This window comes from Buceros rhinoceros, unplaced genomic scaffold (assembly GCF_000710305.1).
Source record: "Buceros rhinoceros silvestris isolate BGI_N320 unplaced genomic scaffold, ASM71030v1 scaffold9858, whole genome shotgun sequence".
Lineage (NCBI taxonomy): Eukaryota > Metazoa > Chordata > Aves > Bucerotiformes > Bucerotidae > Buceros > Buceros rhinoceros.
Window position 1 is genome coordinate 19,636 of NW_010425083.1, and position 16,394 is coordinate 36,029.

General features: G+C 50.8%; 1 protein-coding gene across 1 annotated transcript in view; it reads right to left on the minus strand.

Moving 5' to 3' along the window:
• Positions 1-16,394, minus strand: part of RHPN1 (rhophilin, Rho GTPase binding protein 1) — a gene marked incomplete at its 5' end in the record, with an annotated part of 21,522 nt that overhangs the window by 3,886 nt on the left and 1,242 nt on the right. Inside the window, 8 exons of the mRNA XM_010141013.1 lie at positions 2,175-2,294; positions 5,202-5,358; positions 5,527-5,714; positions 6,241-6,407; positions 6,704-6,828; positions 7,824-7,901; positions 8,295-8,370; positions 12,214-12,342. Coding sequence (XP_010139315.1) covers positions 2,175-2,294; positions 5,202-5,358; positions 5,527-5,714; positions 6,241-6,407; positions 6,704-6,828; positions 7,824-7,901; positions 8,295-8,370; positions 12,214-12,342 — 1,040 coding nt within the window. The remainder of the gene's footprint in view (positions 1-2,174; positions 2,295-5,201; positions 5,359-5,526; positions 5,715-6,240; positions 6,408-6,703; positions 6,829-7,823; positions 7,902-8,294; positions 8,371-12,213; positions 12,343-16,394) is intronic.

Sequence of the window (16,394 nt, forward strand, 5' to 3'; positions counted from 1 at the left end):
CCCTCCCGCCGTTCCCTCTCCGCTAGCTCGGCTGCCCACGGACGACAGCAGCCTCCGCGGCTGTGTCAACCCGACATGACTCAGGGACAGCCCAGTCACGTTTGCAGCTTGCCAGGCGTTCAATGTGCACTAAATGGAGTAGGTCCCAGCTGTCAGCTCGAGCCCCTGATGTAGGGCTGGGAAGGGACCTTGAAGGGTGACCTACTTCACTCCCCTGGCGCCGGCGGCAGAGCTGGCAGATGTTCCCAAAAACTGCCAGCGAAGGAGCTGCCACCACGTTGTGCCGCCCCTGAAGTTCCTCCTAACACTTAACCTTAATCTCCTCTGCAAATTAACTTCTCTCCACCACCTTGTGTTCCCTGGGGTGGGGACAGGGAGGACAACTGAGCCCCATCCTCCTGGCGACAGCCTTCTAGCTTCAGGAAGATGCAACACGTCTCCCTCTTTTCTAGGCTAAGCAAAGCCTTCTCCTTGCCCTGCAGGTCCTGCTTTCCATCCTCTTCAGCATCTGCCCTTGCTTTGCTCCTCTCAACTTGCCTTCATCGTGTTTCCACCCTTGCGAAAACGAAGCGGACGAAAAATGGCCAGAAGAGACAAAACCACGATAACCCGTGGCTATCAAAGCAAACATCTCCTTTGCAGAAGACTGCAACCAAGACACCCGTATCCAACGCTAAACTACCAAAATAGCTGTATATATAAATATATATATATCTCTGTACACGTATCATAGGAACACGTGTGCCTGTAGCATTTCCAGCGTTAGGACACACGGTGGCAACATAACCCAGGGAGATGCTTGGAGTTTGCTCCAGACGTAGGACCACAGCCAGTGGTCTGAAGATCTCTTCCTTATCCCTAGGAAAAGTCACAACTGAGGCTGGATGGAAACCAGTGAGGAAGAGACTCTCCAAAATGATTGTATCGAATGCAGTCAGTCATGTTTTATCAAAGCACCAGCTCCATCCACGTGCAAGAAAGCAACTATTTTTATTAAACATCATCAAGTCTTGCTATTTTCAAGACATCAGTGGAAATAGACATTGAGCATAGAAGTTGTGAAAGCTCCGCTCACCTGAAGATGGTGGAATATATTATGTCCGATAAAACATAATGTTACAAGACTAGGAGACAAAGGGGAAAAATATCCTTTCAGGGAGATGATTTCACTGCTGAAAGGTCCTTCCCTTTCTAAAAACCAAAACCAGAGGTGAGGCTGGTGTCTGCACGTTCATTTTTCACCAGCAGACATTGAATGGACCCCCTTCCCCACCAAGAGGAGCAGGCAGAACTAGAAGCTAGGTTGATGCAAATCGGGAAACCAAGTGACAGCAGCTGAGGATGTCGGGGTGATTTTACCACAACGCTTTGGTTTTTTTGAGGTTCGTTTAAGGAGTTTCCTTGTGCACATTCTCCACCTCCCATCCTCAGCGATGATATCTGGCTGAGCAGCCAGGAGGACTCTGGCGAGGCCGACTACAAACTCATTGCTGGTGGGACCTGTCTCCTCTCACATGTGTGCAATGAGGGGAAAGAGCACCAAGAGACAGCTCGTGGTGGAGGCAAAAAGGAGATGACACCCTAAAATCGGGGTGCTGAGCTTGCTCTTGTTGCAGCCTCGTTGGGGAGGGGCTGCCAAAACATGACTTCAGCTGAATAAGCAATGTTCTGTTTTTCCCCTGAAGCTGAAAATCCGCATGGGAGGAAGTTCTCGTCTCTCAAGCCTTCTGATGCAGCCAAAAATCCACCCCCTGGCATCTGCTGTGTCTTCTTGCTATCAAGCCAAGTCAGCGGCAAGCCCAAGCCAAGCTTCCAGGATCTCAGTGTCCCTACAGATTCCTCCATGCTGGGTTGGGTGACATTATCTGGCTCAGGACACCTCAGTGTCCGAGGTTTTATCTGTCCAACTCGTTTGGACAGATTAGTGCAAGTACTGTAAATTGGTCCTCAACACCCTAATAGGGAACAGTCATGCTTTTCTGCCTTCCTAGGAGAGTCTCTTTTCAAAGAAAGCCCCCCAAAAAGGTGCCTTTGCATGGAGAGATCCCCCCCCAACAGCTCTTCACACCGTGGAGCCCATGCCTACACGGGTAAGGTTACGATGGGGCTCACTGCCTGTGCGCTGAGGTTTCATTGCAGGAACTGTGGGGCTTTGCCCCCACTGACGTGCTTACCCAGCTTCCTCCTCTCCTCAGGGTCTTGCAGCAGCACACGGAGTGACGGTCCCTCTGGCATAGTGATGTGGAACTGGATAAAAGCCTTCTCCTGCTCTGGCAGTTCAGCATCGGATGCCGCTGTGTGAAACAGGTGGATGGGGATGGGCTTAGAGAGAAGTCAGGGCACTGCTCAGCCACCCAGACACCCATGACAGTGGGGACAAGGGGACCAGGAAGCTACATCTACTTTCATGTGGCCCAAATAACTTCAGCAGCAGCTTCCTCTCACTCAACCACAGCCTGCAACAACCAAGACAACATTGATAGGGAGAGGAATGAGTTATCACATTCAAGGCTGCACCAGGCTGTGGAGCTGAGTGCAGGATCTGTCCTCTGCACGGCACAAGTATCTGGCTTTTTCACCTCCTTCTCTCCTTTGCTCCAATCTGGAAGTACGATTGGAAGTGAAGAGCCCTGGGATTTCCCCACCAGGAGGTTAGTGACATTGAGTCAAGACAGACAACAATTAAAGTGCAACAGCAGGGCAGATTAAAGTGTAATTTGGGAGCTGAGCTGTTCTTACTGTGCCTGGGACCCTTGCATGGGCAAAGAACTTGCAGTGCAACCAAGGAAGGAGAAACCAAGATGGAGAAACCTTGCACAGGTGCTCCAAGGACCACATCACGCTCTGTGGGCATGATTTTTACACCCTTATTTCCAGACAAAGCTATTCCTAATCCCCTTGGGTTCACAGGGAGCTCAGGGCTGCATCACAGGGAGGCTCTACAGAGGGATCTGGACAGGCTGGATCGATGGGCTGCAGCCCATTGTATGCAAGTTAACAAGACCAAGTGCTGGGTCCTGCACTTGGGCCACAGCAACCCCCTGCAATGTTACAGGCTTGGGGAAGAGTGGCTGGAAAGCTGCACAGCAGAGAAGGACCTGGGGGTGCTAGCTGACAGCCGACTGAACATGAGCCAGCAGTGTGCCCAAGCAGCCAAGAAAGCCAACGGCATCCTGGCTTGTATCAGGAACAGTGTGGTGCTGCTCAACAGCCGATTGGATATGAACCAGGAGTGTGCCCAGGCAGCTAAGGTGGCCAATGGCATCCTGGCTTGTATCAGCACTAGTGTGGCCAGCAGGAGCAGGGCAGTGATTCTCCCTCTGTACTTGGCACTGGTGAGGCCACACCTTGAGTCCTGTGTCCAGTTTTGGGCCTCTGACTTCAGGAAGGACATTGAGTGTGTCCAGAGAAGGACAACAAATCTGGTAAAGGGTTTAGAGAACAAGTCTTACAAGGAGTGGCTGAGGGAACTGGGAGTGTTTAGTCTGGAGAAGAGGAGGCTTGGGGGAGACCTTATTGCTCTCCACAACTACCTGAAGGGAGGTTGCAGGGAGGTGGGGGTCGGTCTCTTCTCCCATGTCACAAATGACAGGATGAGAGGAAATGGTCTTAAGTTGCATCAGGGGAAATTTAGATCAGATATCAGGAAAAATTTCTTTACAGAGAGGGTCCTTAAGCATTGGAACACACTGCCCAGGTTGATGGTGGAGTCCCCATCCCTGGAAGTGTTTAACAGACGTGTGGATGTGGTGCTGAGGGACATGGTTTAGGGACCCTGGCAGTGCAGGGTGAACAGTTGGACTCAATGATCTTAAAGGTCTCTTCCAACCAGATGATTCTGTGATTTCCTGGACACAGAGAATGATAAGAAGCAACCCAGAAGGTTCCAGGGAGCTTTTGTGGACTTGCTGATCCAAATGGAAGGTCTCAAAGCCTAGCGAGCACAGTGGTATCAGCACCCCCTGGGCTGGGAACCAGCAGCTCCAGGGCTGTCTCTCTCCATGCCAGCATCCCTGGGGGTTTAAACTGCAGCATAATTTTATTGCCAGGTGGTTATGGGAGCAAAAGGTTTGTTATTCTGAACAAGGGGGTCAGGGAGAGGCAGCGAGCAGGCACGTGAGATCTCAACAGCATGCTCTGCATGGAGGAGGGGAAAAAAAATCCCCCAATACCCAAATCAGCATCTCCTGCAGATTTGTGTTTCCCTCAGCACCTGAAGTCACAGGGCAGGCAAACAGCCTCCAAATTTTAGGGGAAAAGTTTGCCCTGTCCTTTGTAACTCCATGTAAACCCAGCGCCACCACCGCTCTCTGCCGTTTCTGTCTTAAAGCCGCTCCAGCCCCACAGACCCCCTCTCTCCCATCTCTGCCCCAGCAGCTCTCCTTGTTCAATCCTGCTTCTGCAACACCCACACGGCACAAGCCCAGCAGTGAGATTTTGGGCAGGCTCTGGATCGGGGGAGGATGCTGGGACAGTCTGGCAGCCGTCACCAGAACTGGCACAGTACTCCTTTCAGCATCCATCCCCCGAGCCTGTCCTCAGCCACTCCACCGAGTGATGGTTGGGCACCACAGGTCACAGCGTGCATCAGCTGCTCGCCCCCAGATCCTCTGCCTGACCCAAAAATGCTTGCACAGGTCTTGGTGATAGCACAGATAAAGATCATGGGTTGCATCCCACGTTCACACTCCAGCTGGCTCCATGGAGCCATGTCAGCCCGGCTCTGGCGTAGTCATGTGTACCCTGCTGCCAGCCTCTCAGCACCTTGGGATGCTCAATTTTAAATCTGAGCAGCCCAGACCAGTTTGTCCATGGATATCCTGGGGTTTTTTTGGTTTTATTTTTTTAAGCCCCCAGCCAGCACACCTCAAGGACCAGGGGTGCCTCTGGAGGATGCCCGGCATATTTGTGGTCAGCAGGCAGCTGACCTCCCCTATTTACCCACCCAGCTCCAAAGGGGCAGCAGGTGACATTCCTAGAACACCTTTTTGTTCACCTCCTTTGCAAACCAGAAATACAGGGTAAATCCGCCCTGTGCATGAATCACTGAGTCAGTAAGTGAGATGAACAGCTCAGAGCATCCCCAGAACTTCAGGTTTTGTATCTATTTGCCCCACCACTTTCTTTGCATTCCCTACCAAACACCACATGGAGCCAGCATTTGTCTGAGTAGGCAGCTGCCTCCGAGCTGTGACACTCACCAGGGCAGTCGCAGAGCGCGATGGCAGCGAAGTAGTGGGAGAGGGCTTTGAAATGCTCCGACTTGACGTGGACCATAGTGGTCCAAGAGAAAGGAACATAATCCTTCACGTGGGCCTGGGTCATTGTCTGGTGCACCAGCAAGTAGACATCTGCTACCTGTGAGGTATCAAGAGACAAACTGCTAAGCCATGGGTTGAGATGTAGGACATCCATCAGGAGATGTGATAGCAGACTGTCCTCTCCTGGGGGGGTTCTGCCAACCACAGAAGGAGCCTCTCCAGTGTTGACAGCCCCACCAAGTCCTCTCCTTCCCGAGATGCTCACCCTTGCTGCCTCCTGGGCAAGCTGCAGCTGGGAGAGGAAGTTGTGCTGGGCCCGCAGCAAGGTCATCTTCTCAAAGACGCACTCCTGTACCTGGGCAACCATCAGCCGCACCAGCATGTTCAAAGAGGCAGTGCTCATATCCAGGCTGGGAGCATTGGAGAAGTTTTCCTTCAAGTAGTTAAAGGCACCTGCACAAAGGAGAAGCTCTGGGTAGTCACCGAGATTGTAAGCAGGAGAGTCAGACTTTCAGGCCACAAAGGTGCTGAGGCATAGGAAGAGAAAAGTTGGCAACCCAGCTTGCACATCAAATACCTCACTCAAGTAGGTATTTGAGGTCAGAGATCCTTCCCGTGCTATCCAAACCATCCTCGTGCTCACAACTCTTTTCTCCAAAGCCTTACATGGCCACAGTCCCAGGGTCTCTTTTTTCCCCCAGCCTCTTGCAGATGGATCAGCATCTCTCCTCTTCTCAGCTGGGATATCCCTACTGCCATGCAGTGAGAGAGTGCCCTTTGGGTGGCTGTTGAGTCACCTCAGCTCCTCTTCATAATGCACAGAAGCAGCATGGTGCCAGTTTGCGCTTGGTTCATGGTCCCCTGTAGATGGCCCGTCCTGTCTCTCTTTGCTCCCTCCCCTTCTTGCGCTCATGAGGATTATTCCCACCTTGCAGAAATGCTGCCCCTGGGGAGCTGGGGAAGGGGGGAACCCACGTACCAGCTGCCTTCTGAAAGGCATCGATGGCCTGGTTGAGCCCCGGCAGGGATGCGCGGTCCTGCCGCGCTCCGATCTGGGTGTGCAGGGCTCCAATGTTGAAGAGCACGCTGCCCTTCTCAAAGGCCAGTGCTCGCTGGTGGGATGGGACCCCCGTCAGGGAGTCGTACCTGGGGAAGGGAAGAGTCAATGGCTGCCCATCCCTGGGTCCTCACCCACAGATGCAGGAGGAGCCCGGAGGATTTTCAGCACTTTGCAGTCACCGTTCCCATCACATCCCATCCCTGTGGAGTGCATGCTTTCCCCTGCCTCCTCTAATTATGCACCTAGGGCAACAGCAAACCCAGCTCTCCATGTTCACCAGCCTCAGGTTTGCTGCCGAAGCAGCTATCCTGTTGTGGAGGTGTGATCCCAGCTCCCTCCCTACTTGTGAGGCCCCGTGTGGGACAGGAAAAGCTGCACCAACCAGTGGAAGAAGACACCCAGGCTTCTGTTAGGAGGGAAAAAACGGCTGTCAAAGAAGTAGAGCTGGTTGTAATACTCCATTAAGAGCTCGAGCCCAGCTTCGTTGCGGCTTGGGGTGCGCATTGCCTGCGGGGACAGGAAAGGAGACACGTGGGTGGGAAGAGAGTGGGAAATGGGAAGGAAATGTCGGATTTATGGAGCTGCATACACTGGCCAGCCTAGGGGGGAGAAACTCCACCTGAGTTACTAGATCAATAGGATCTGATCAATATGATCAATAGGATTAGATCAATAGTGGACGAGATGCTGTGCAGCAGCAGCCCCTCAGCACAGGTTCAGTGTGGGAAAGGTTGGGAAGGCACCAGTTCGGTGCTGGGGCACCCAAATCTGGAGCCAGCAGCCTGGGAGCTGTGCTGATGGCAACGCTTGCCTAAAACAACCCGGGATTATTATTATTTTTTAAGAGAGAAAGTTATGCAAAGTCTGCTGAAATAAACACTAGGGAGGAAATCGGATTTCTTGCTCTTCATAAAAAAGCCCATGAGCTTTTGACCTGACACAGGGAGGAGGCTCAAAGCTCTCCTAATACCTAGTTTAAACCACAGGGCTTTTCCCGGCTCCTGGCTTTGAAGGGCTCCTTTCCCACAGCCTGACGAGCAGGATCAGGCCCTTCACAAGGGCTTGAGCAAGCCTCTGTCTTTCTGCTCTCCCAGATCAAAGCTTCATGGCAAGGCAAAACTTGAAGTTGCTTATGAGAGCTGCTTCATAGGAGAGGAGAAAATTCACCTTTAGCGGTTTGCTTCATGTTTCCTCTTCCCAGTGACGCCTTGGTGGGGGAGCTAATATCCATAAACCAGTCATGGGCTGCATTATAACTTTTATTGCTGCTCAGTTGTAGGTTAGCAGGGCGTTAAGGGTCAGGGAAAGAAAACAACTGCTGAATGGTTTGTAATATTTTATATGAACTGAAGCACAGGTACTCCGGCATGGGAATCCTGCACCCCAAGACATGAGGATAAGGGTGCAGTTCAAATGAGGGTACCCCAGAGCAACACATGGCACTTCCAACAAGTGTTTCTGGACAAAGCAAAGCAAGACTTTGCAGCTCAAGGGACACTGACCTGCCGTAAATCCATGAACTCTTTGATTTCTTTTTCAAATGAGATGCCCTCCTCTCCATAATGTTCACTGATGAGATCCTGGATAGGGAAACAGGAGAAAAGGAAACCCTGAGTCACCCTTCAAAACAGATTTTCATTATTTAAAGGGTGACTTCAGGTGTACAAGCAGCATGCCCACTCTCCCCACAAGGAAACCTGCACCAGGGAAAACCATCTCCTCCCCTGCCCAGCTCTTGCTCTCCAGCATCTCCAGAGTCTCATCTCCCATTTTCCCATGTTTTGAGCCCAAATCCCTCCACATAAATTAATTTTTTCACAGACATTTCAAAACAGAAAATGTCTTGCAGCTGCTGCAGCATCACATCTACAGCATCCAACTGTACCCATGTGCTGAAACATGCCCCAAAGCACATGGTCACTCCGCTCCATTATCTTCCATCACACTGACTGCTGTAAAACCCCAATGCTTACCTTCAGGGGTACCAGCAAATCCAACTCTTTCGTCTCCTTGAGGCCCAAAGGGATCATGGGGACACTGATGGACTCACTGGAAGAAGACAAGAAGGACCTTTAGGAGCTGGAGTGTGTCCAGAGAAAGAAAATCATGTTGGTGCAGGTTCTGGAGCACAAGTGTGATTAGGAGTGGCTGAGGCAGCTGGGATGGGCTTAGTCTGGAGAAAAGGAGGCTCAGGGGAGACCTTCTCGCTCTCCACAACTTCCTGAAAGAAGGTTGGAGCAAGGTGGGGCTCAGTCTCTTCTTCCCAAGGAGAAGGAACAAGCAACAGGACTAGAAGAAACAGCCTCAAGTTGCTCCAGCGGAAGTTGAGGTTGACCCTGAGGAACAATTTCTTCCCTGCTGAGGTTGTCCAGACCTACCCCAGGCTGCCCAGGGCAGTGGTGGAGTCCCCATCCCTGCAGATGTGGTGCTAAGGGACAGGGGTTAGTGGTGATCTGGCAGTGCTGGGGGAACGGTTGGACTTGATAGTCTTAAGTCTTTTCCAACCTAAACGATTCCATGATTTTAAGACAATAATCTCTTTAGAGGTTGGTTTAAAAGCCTTGGAGAGTCCCTGTGTGTTGGGGACTAAAATGGACAGCTCTTTGCCATGGGCTTCTGAGGCTCTTTAATAGGGTAAAACTAGAAGAGAACCCAACTCCACGTGGCAGAAGGAAGCTCTTCCCAATGTGAAATCAGGAACAGCAGCATGAGAGGAGAGGTGCACAGAAAATAAACTGAAACCATCACCCCCTTCCTCCGGCTTCCACTTTTCTCTCCACGAGTACCATAGCAACAAAATAAGCTCCAGTAATGAAGCTGCTTTAATTACCAGCCCTTGGGAACTGAGTGTGATGTGAGCACAGGTCACCGATTCATCCACTCCTACGTGCTAATCTGGGCTTTGGAGCTGATACAGACTTGCTCAGGCTGTGGCGCTGGGCCCAATATTGACAATTTCTACCTCTATGAAAAGCAGTTATCCCACAATAGCTCTTATCACAGCTCTTATCCGTTCAATATTGTAAAATGCTGAAGATGACAATGAGTCTGGGAACATCCGTTCGGGGAGTGGTTTGCATTTCTGCGTTAAAACCAGGGCAGTTGTGTAGAACCTCTGCAGGGTGACATCCAGGAAGGATCATCTTTTGGGGGGATTTAGCAGCCAGTTTGGTTTTCTGCTGCCAAGAAGGAAAGAAATGGTCTGTATAAGCAGCAGAGCCTGGAGCACACAGAAAATTACAGCCCTGCAAAGAACTCCAAAGCTGGACCCATCGTCCATCTCCTGTACACAGAGATGGGGAACTAGAACCCAGAGTGGTAGCTGCAGCTCACAATGGGGAAAGCAAATGCTTTCCCCAATACCCATCTATTCCTCCAGGATGCCCCAACCCCAGCACTGAGGCATGTTACCACATCCTCGGACAGCTGGCCTCCCAGAGGACTGGTTTAAAGAAAAAAGAAAGTTTGGCACAGAGTGAGAGGGGAGGTAGCTCAGGCAGGATCAAGCCCTCACCAACCCAGGTTTGCACCTCTCATTACCTCCAGAAACTTGTGAGCACATCACTCATTAATCCAGGGAGGAAAAGAGGCAAAGAAAGTTGCAAAAACCTGGGGAGTGGGGCAGGGAGGTTGCACCCACATTTTCATCTGTTCATACTGAATAAATAGCTTCAAGAGCTATAATTACTGCAGAAAAGCCATTATTGCTTGTTCCCTAACAAGATTTCCGCTTGAATTCAATGCCCAGAGCAAACAAAGGGGCTTTTGTTTGACCAGGGCAGGGCCTTGGGGTTGCTGCTGCTTTGTTTTTAAACAAGGGCAAACAAACAGTGGGTTAGAAAAGCTGAGCCTCCCAGATAGGGAAGAACTTGGGGAGAATGCACCCAACATGGGAGATGTTGCATGCCTCTCTACTTTTAGCACAGAGGAAGAAGGACCAACACTCAGGATCACATTCAGAGACTGCAACAGACCCTTTGAGTGCATCAGACACCCAAGGTTGGTGAAGATATAGGCTCCCTTGGCTTTCTCCCCACAGGAGACCCCACAATCCTAACAGAATCCTGCACCCAGATCATTCAGATCCTATGATTTAATATCATTGCAACAACCTGCAGGATGGAGCTACTGATACACCCCTGGTCTTTTCGCATCTCTCTCTGTCCTCAATGGCACAGGTGGACCACACATGGGAAAAGTATGTGGATGGATATAGAAGCATAAAATCATAGAAAGGTTTAGGTTGAAAAGGACCTTTAAAGGTCATCTAGTCCAACCTCCTGCAGTCAGCAGGGACACTGCAACTCGAGCAGGTTGCTCAGAGCCCCAAGCTCCAACCTGGGATGGTTCCAGGGATGGGGCTTCTACCACCTCTCTGGGCAATCTAGGCCAGTGTTTTACCACCCTCAGGGTAAAAAATTTCTTCCTTCTCTCTCCTCTGAATCTCTCTCTTTCAGTTTAACCCATCACCCCTCGTCCTGTCACAACAGGCCCTGGTCAAAAGTCTGTTCCCTTCTTTCTTATAGGCACCTTTCAGCACTCAAAGGCTGCACTCAGGTCTCCCTGGAGCCTCCTCTGCTCCAGGCTCAACACCCCCAGCTCTCTCCCCTGCCCTCCCAGCACAGGGCTTCCACCCTCCCAGCACTCCTGGGGCTCCTCCGGCCCCGCTGCAGCAGCTGCGCGGCTCTGCTGTGCTGAGGAGCCCCGAGCTGGAGCCAGCCCTGCAGGGGGGTCTCCCCAGAGCAGAGCAGAGCGCAGCAGAGGGGCACGATCCCCCCCCTCAACCTGCTGCCCACGCTGCTGGGGATGAGCCCATGGTGGGCTGTGAGCGCATGGTGCTGCCTCATGTCCAGCTTTTCACCCACCAGTACCTCAAGCCCTTCTCTGCAGGGCTGCTCTGAATCCACTCATTCCCCAGCCTGGATTGATACCAGGGGTATCAATCAAGCCCTGACCCTTGCCCAATTCTCAAGCTTGTCCAGGTCCCTCTGGATGGATCCTGGACCTCAGGCATGACAACTGCACCATACAGCTTGGTGTCAGCAAACACCATCCACTCATCCACCTCAGGAATGGAAGGAGCCACAGTGGATCACACATTGCTGCAGTGTCCCCGGTCTGTTCTGCCTCCGGAATTTCTGCTTTTCTCATCCAATGAACCAGCGCTGCTGAGCTGCCATGGCACGTTGGTTTGCTGCTGGCGAGCGTGCTAGGATTACCGCTCTGGTGAGTCAAGCCTGAGGTGGCTGGGTAAGCATTTCAAAGTGACAGAGCGTTTCAATTAACAAAAGGTCTAGCCTCAGAAAGAGAGAAAAATAACCTAATACCCTCAATGGGAAAAGAAATCAGTGAGTAATCTGCTGTGGGAACAGCCAGAACAGGAGGTCGGGCACCTGAGCAGCCACACGTTGAATGTCCTCTGCTAAATACCCAATTTCACCTGCTAGAAACATCTCGTGCTCTGGTGGGATGCTCAGGAAAGGGAGACAACACAAGTGAAGATGGCTGTTTCTAACCTTTTTCTCCTGCTTTAGGACACTGGTGTCTACAGGATGCACCATCCATCCCCAAACATCTCAGTATCTGCTAGGAAAAGCTGCTGTTTGCTCTCCTTACAGCTCTATAAAAGAAACATTGATGTTCCCACTATGAAAAACTGCCTCCAACAAATCTGGCCCATGCCAAAGTCCTCCTCTATTCTCCAGCCACCACCTCATGGTCTCTGCCAGAGGGTCAAACCCTGTGCAGAGCAGGGAGGAAGAGAGACGGGTACAAGGTGAGAGGCTGCCTTGCTCCCAGAAAAAGCAAAACCAAAATAATAACAATGAAAATAAAATCCCAACTGAGCAAGCTGCTCTTCCCACAGCAAAGGCAGCTGCCTGCCACGTGTACCTGTCATTCTGGTACACGTCCACGCTGCTGTTCAGTTCCTCCAGCTCCTCCTTCAGCAGCTGCAGGTTGGAGTTCACGTAGCTCAGCTCCAGGGCAACTGTCTCTTTGACCTTGTGGTTACTGGTGGCCCTGCAAGACAACACCACACGGATCAAGCCTCCCCCGTTTCATCAACGCCTTTATTTATCAATGCTTGGTTGCACTGATAAATAGAGATTAAAATACTCAGCAGTACAATACTATGTGGATCCACCAAAACCTTCTTGCAGATTCATGCCTCTTGCTCTGGACATGATCATAGAATCATCAAAGGGTTTGGGTGGGAAGGGACCTTTCAAGGTCACCCAGTCCAACCCCTGCAGTCAGCAGGGACATCTGCAACCAGAGCAGGTTGCTCAGAGCCCCAAGCTCCAACATGACCTGCAATGGGGACAGGCATGGGGCTTCTCCCACCTCTCGGGGCAACCTGGGACAGGCTCTCACCACCCTCAGCTCCAACAATTTCTCCCTTCTTTCTGGTCTGAATCTCCCTCTTTGAGTTTAAAATCATCACCCCTTGTCCTGTCATAACAGGCACCTCCCCATCTTTCTTACAGACCCCTTTAAGCTCTGAAAGGCAGCACTAAGCTCTCCCCAGAGTCTTCTCTTCTCCAGGCTGAACAACCCCAACTCTCCCAGCCTTTTGGGACCAGGGAAGCCGGAACATCCAGACCACTATATCATGGAGGTTGAAGCCAGGCAAAACTCATTACAGCATTGTACCCTACTCAGACAAACTTGCTATTTCTGCCCCAGAGCAACCTGTCCCTTGCTCTGCAACTTCAGGTTCGGCTACAAGCACTCAAGGTGCTCACCCACACCAAACAAAAGTGCTTCATGGCTGGATTCGAGGAGAAAAAGCTTATTTTTGGGTGCAAACAGCCCTTCTGCAAGAAAAGAGACTTGCTATGTTCACTCATGAGTAGAGCTGGACCCTGCTCTCCCTTCCCACCTCGTGCACGTCAGGAGATGTAAACAGCACAGATTGATTTCAGCTGCCTCCTCCCAGCAAGACAAGCTCCCAGGCTGATTACGACCTTCTTATCTGCACCGAAGGAAAGCAGGGAGAGATAACCCACAGCTGACAATGTGCAGTTGTTGGCTGAAAGGGGCTCTGGCTGCTCGTGCTAAATCACACCAGGATCCAGGAAAAACAACCCATGCGGGAGCTCTGCTCGGCCAGGGCACTGAGTTCCTCCAGCTTTTCCAGCGCATGCTGCCTTTGACTTGTGTTTTGTTTTCTTGTGGCCAGCAATCTTCAGGATGCTGGCCACGGCATCCTGCCCTGGCTCAGGGCAGGAGGAGGAGCTCGGCTGTTTTTCTTTTCAGATGCTGCTCCTTTAGTGTCTCCTCCCCTGACTCCCTTGTGCTGGGATTTCCCAAGACCAATGAATTTTTTAAGCTTAAACAAACAAAGCAAAACCTCAGCAGTCCAAAGATCGTGCCCACTTCCACTTAAACATCCTTTGGCATTTCTGAAATTCCACCCACAGTATTGGCATAGTAATCACCCTCTTTCCAGATAAATCAGTATTTAGTCACTATTTCAGCCCTCCACCCTTCATATCATCTCCAGGACACAAGTGCATCACTGCTGTTCCTACGCTTTTCTTCCAGTATGAATTAAAACCAATTTCCCCTTCTTGCTCCCAGCTGGCAACAAAATATTTATTCTTTTTTTAAATTTCTTATACTACTGATAGCTGATTTTGTAGAATGGGTTGGGTTGGGAGGGACCTTAAAGATTGTCTTATTCTAACCCCACTGCCATGGGCAGGGACACCTTCCACTAGACCAGGTTGCTCCGAACCCCATCCAACCTGGCCTTGAACCCTGTCCAGCATGGGGCATCCACAGCTTCTCTGGGCAACCTGGATGTCTCACCACCCTCCCAGGGAAGAGTTTCTTCCCAATACCTAACCTAAATCTCCCTCTTTCAGTTTAAAACCATTGCCCCTCATCCTATCACTGCACTCCATGATCAAGAGCCATCCCCAGCTTTCCTGGAGCCCCTCCTTGCAATACTGGATTTGTGCTGATTTGCATCCCAGCGATAGCAGGGAAACATTTGCACATACACACGATGTATCTCTGAGAGCTTACGTGTCTCCACCAACCTCCTTGGTGAAGTTATTGGCTGTTTGCTTAGCGAATACCAAACAAAGAGTTCTGATTTATTGTACTTTTATTTCTTTTTAAGAAACTGGTTTACTGGCGACACCTTTATCTCCCCGATTGCTTCGCTCGGTCCCAGTATTTGAACAAGAAAGGAAAAGGTTTCCGCTGCCTCTGCCCATTTATTTACCCAGCAAACAAACCCTCTTAACGCTGCTGAGCAAACACCACGTGCATTTTTTCCAACACACCATTCATAGCAACCTCTCCAGGAAAGGAGACTGATATGCTGAACAGACGAGATTATTTTTTTTTAAAGCATTCAGAGTTGGGGTTTGTTTTTTCTTTTTTTTTTTTGGTAGATGCAAAAACCCTTGAAATTCAGCTGCAAACTCTGCTCCAAGCTGTAAAACCCACAGCTCTTTCTATTTGCATTTAGAGAGATGATGCAAAAGGAAGGTTCTCCATGCAACTCAAATCTATAATTTTTAAGCAATAACCTTTAGGCTTACAATATAATCCCCCCCTCAGCCTTGAATTTCAGGCACAAGCTCGATTTCTTCTTCCCCCTCACCCCCAGAGTCATAACCTCTGAGCACTGTAGTGCCCAGAAATCCACGTTATTACTCAGCTGCAAAGCGGACTTGGAGGAGGGAGGAAGAGTGGCTGCTACCAGAAGACATTCAAACTGCTGATACCAGCGAAATACATATATAAAAAGAGCCCCATCAGTGCATTTCCCTGGCCGAGTAATTAAGATGTGTTTTGCATCACATTTTTGCTCACTCCCCTGCACGCAGCTCTGAGTCCTGCTGTTCGCACCAAAACCACGGCCAGGCACGTTTCTGCTGAGCCAGCACATTTTCCCCTTATTTTTGTTGTAATAGAGGGGAGTTGTGTGGTGCAGCACACAGATTTCATGGCCTTTTTTTAATTAGATGAGGCACGGGGGCCTGGTTGAAGCAGCGGGGTATGGGGGCTGTAACCTCACCTCCACCGGGAAGCCCTGCTGTCCTTGTCCACCAGTAAAATACCATTTTGTGTTGTAGTTCAGGGAAGAAACCATTACTCCCTTATTCCAGGTGCATACGCCACAGATGCTAAATCATTCAATTCAGGAGCAAAAAGTCAATCTTATTTATTGGAGTAAAAAAAAAACCCAGCACACTGGCAAAATATGCCAGTCTCCCCCCACCCCCATGATCAGCCTTACGATATTTTCTTATATTGACAGACCTGCCCACCCTGCACACATGCTGCAGTATCTCAGAGGAACAAGAGATACACACAAGAGCTAAAGAAAAAGGTCATTCTTGGGTTAAAAAAGATAAATAATGGCAAAAAAATCATGCAACTGCATCACGAATACAGAATCACAGGATCATTTAAATGGGAAAGACCTTTAAGCTCATCGACTCCAACTGTTCCCCCCAGCACTGCCAAGTCACCACAAAACCATGGCCCTCAGCACCACCTTTACCCGGCTGGGAAACCCCTCCAGGGATGGGGACTCCACCACTGTCCTGGGCAGCCTGGGACAGCCCTGCACAACCCCAACGGGGAACAAATTGGTCCTCAAGGACAACTTCAACCTCGCCTGAAACAACTTGAGGTTGGTTCCTCTCATCCCATCACTTGTTCCTGGGGAGAAGAGACTGACCTCCACCTCGCTCCAACCTCCTGCAATTCAGGAAGTTGTCGAGAGCCAGAAGGTCTCCCCTGAGCCTCCTTTTCTCCAGGCTCAACCCCCTCGGGTCCTTCAGCTGCTCCTCAGTGCACTTGTGCTCCAGACCCTGCACCTGCTCTGATGCCCTTCTCTGGACACACTCCAGCCCCTCAATGTCCTTCTGGGAGTGAGGGGCCAAAACTAAACCCAGGATTCAAGGTGCAGCCTCCCCAGTGTCCCCAGTACAGGGGGACAATCCCTGCCCTGGTGCTGCTGGCCACACCAGTGCTGGTACAAGCCAGGATGCCATTGGCCTTCTTGGCCACCTGGGCACACCCCTGGCTCCTCTTCAGCTGCTGCC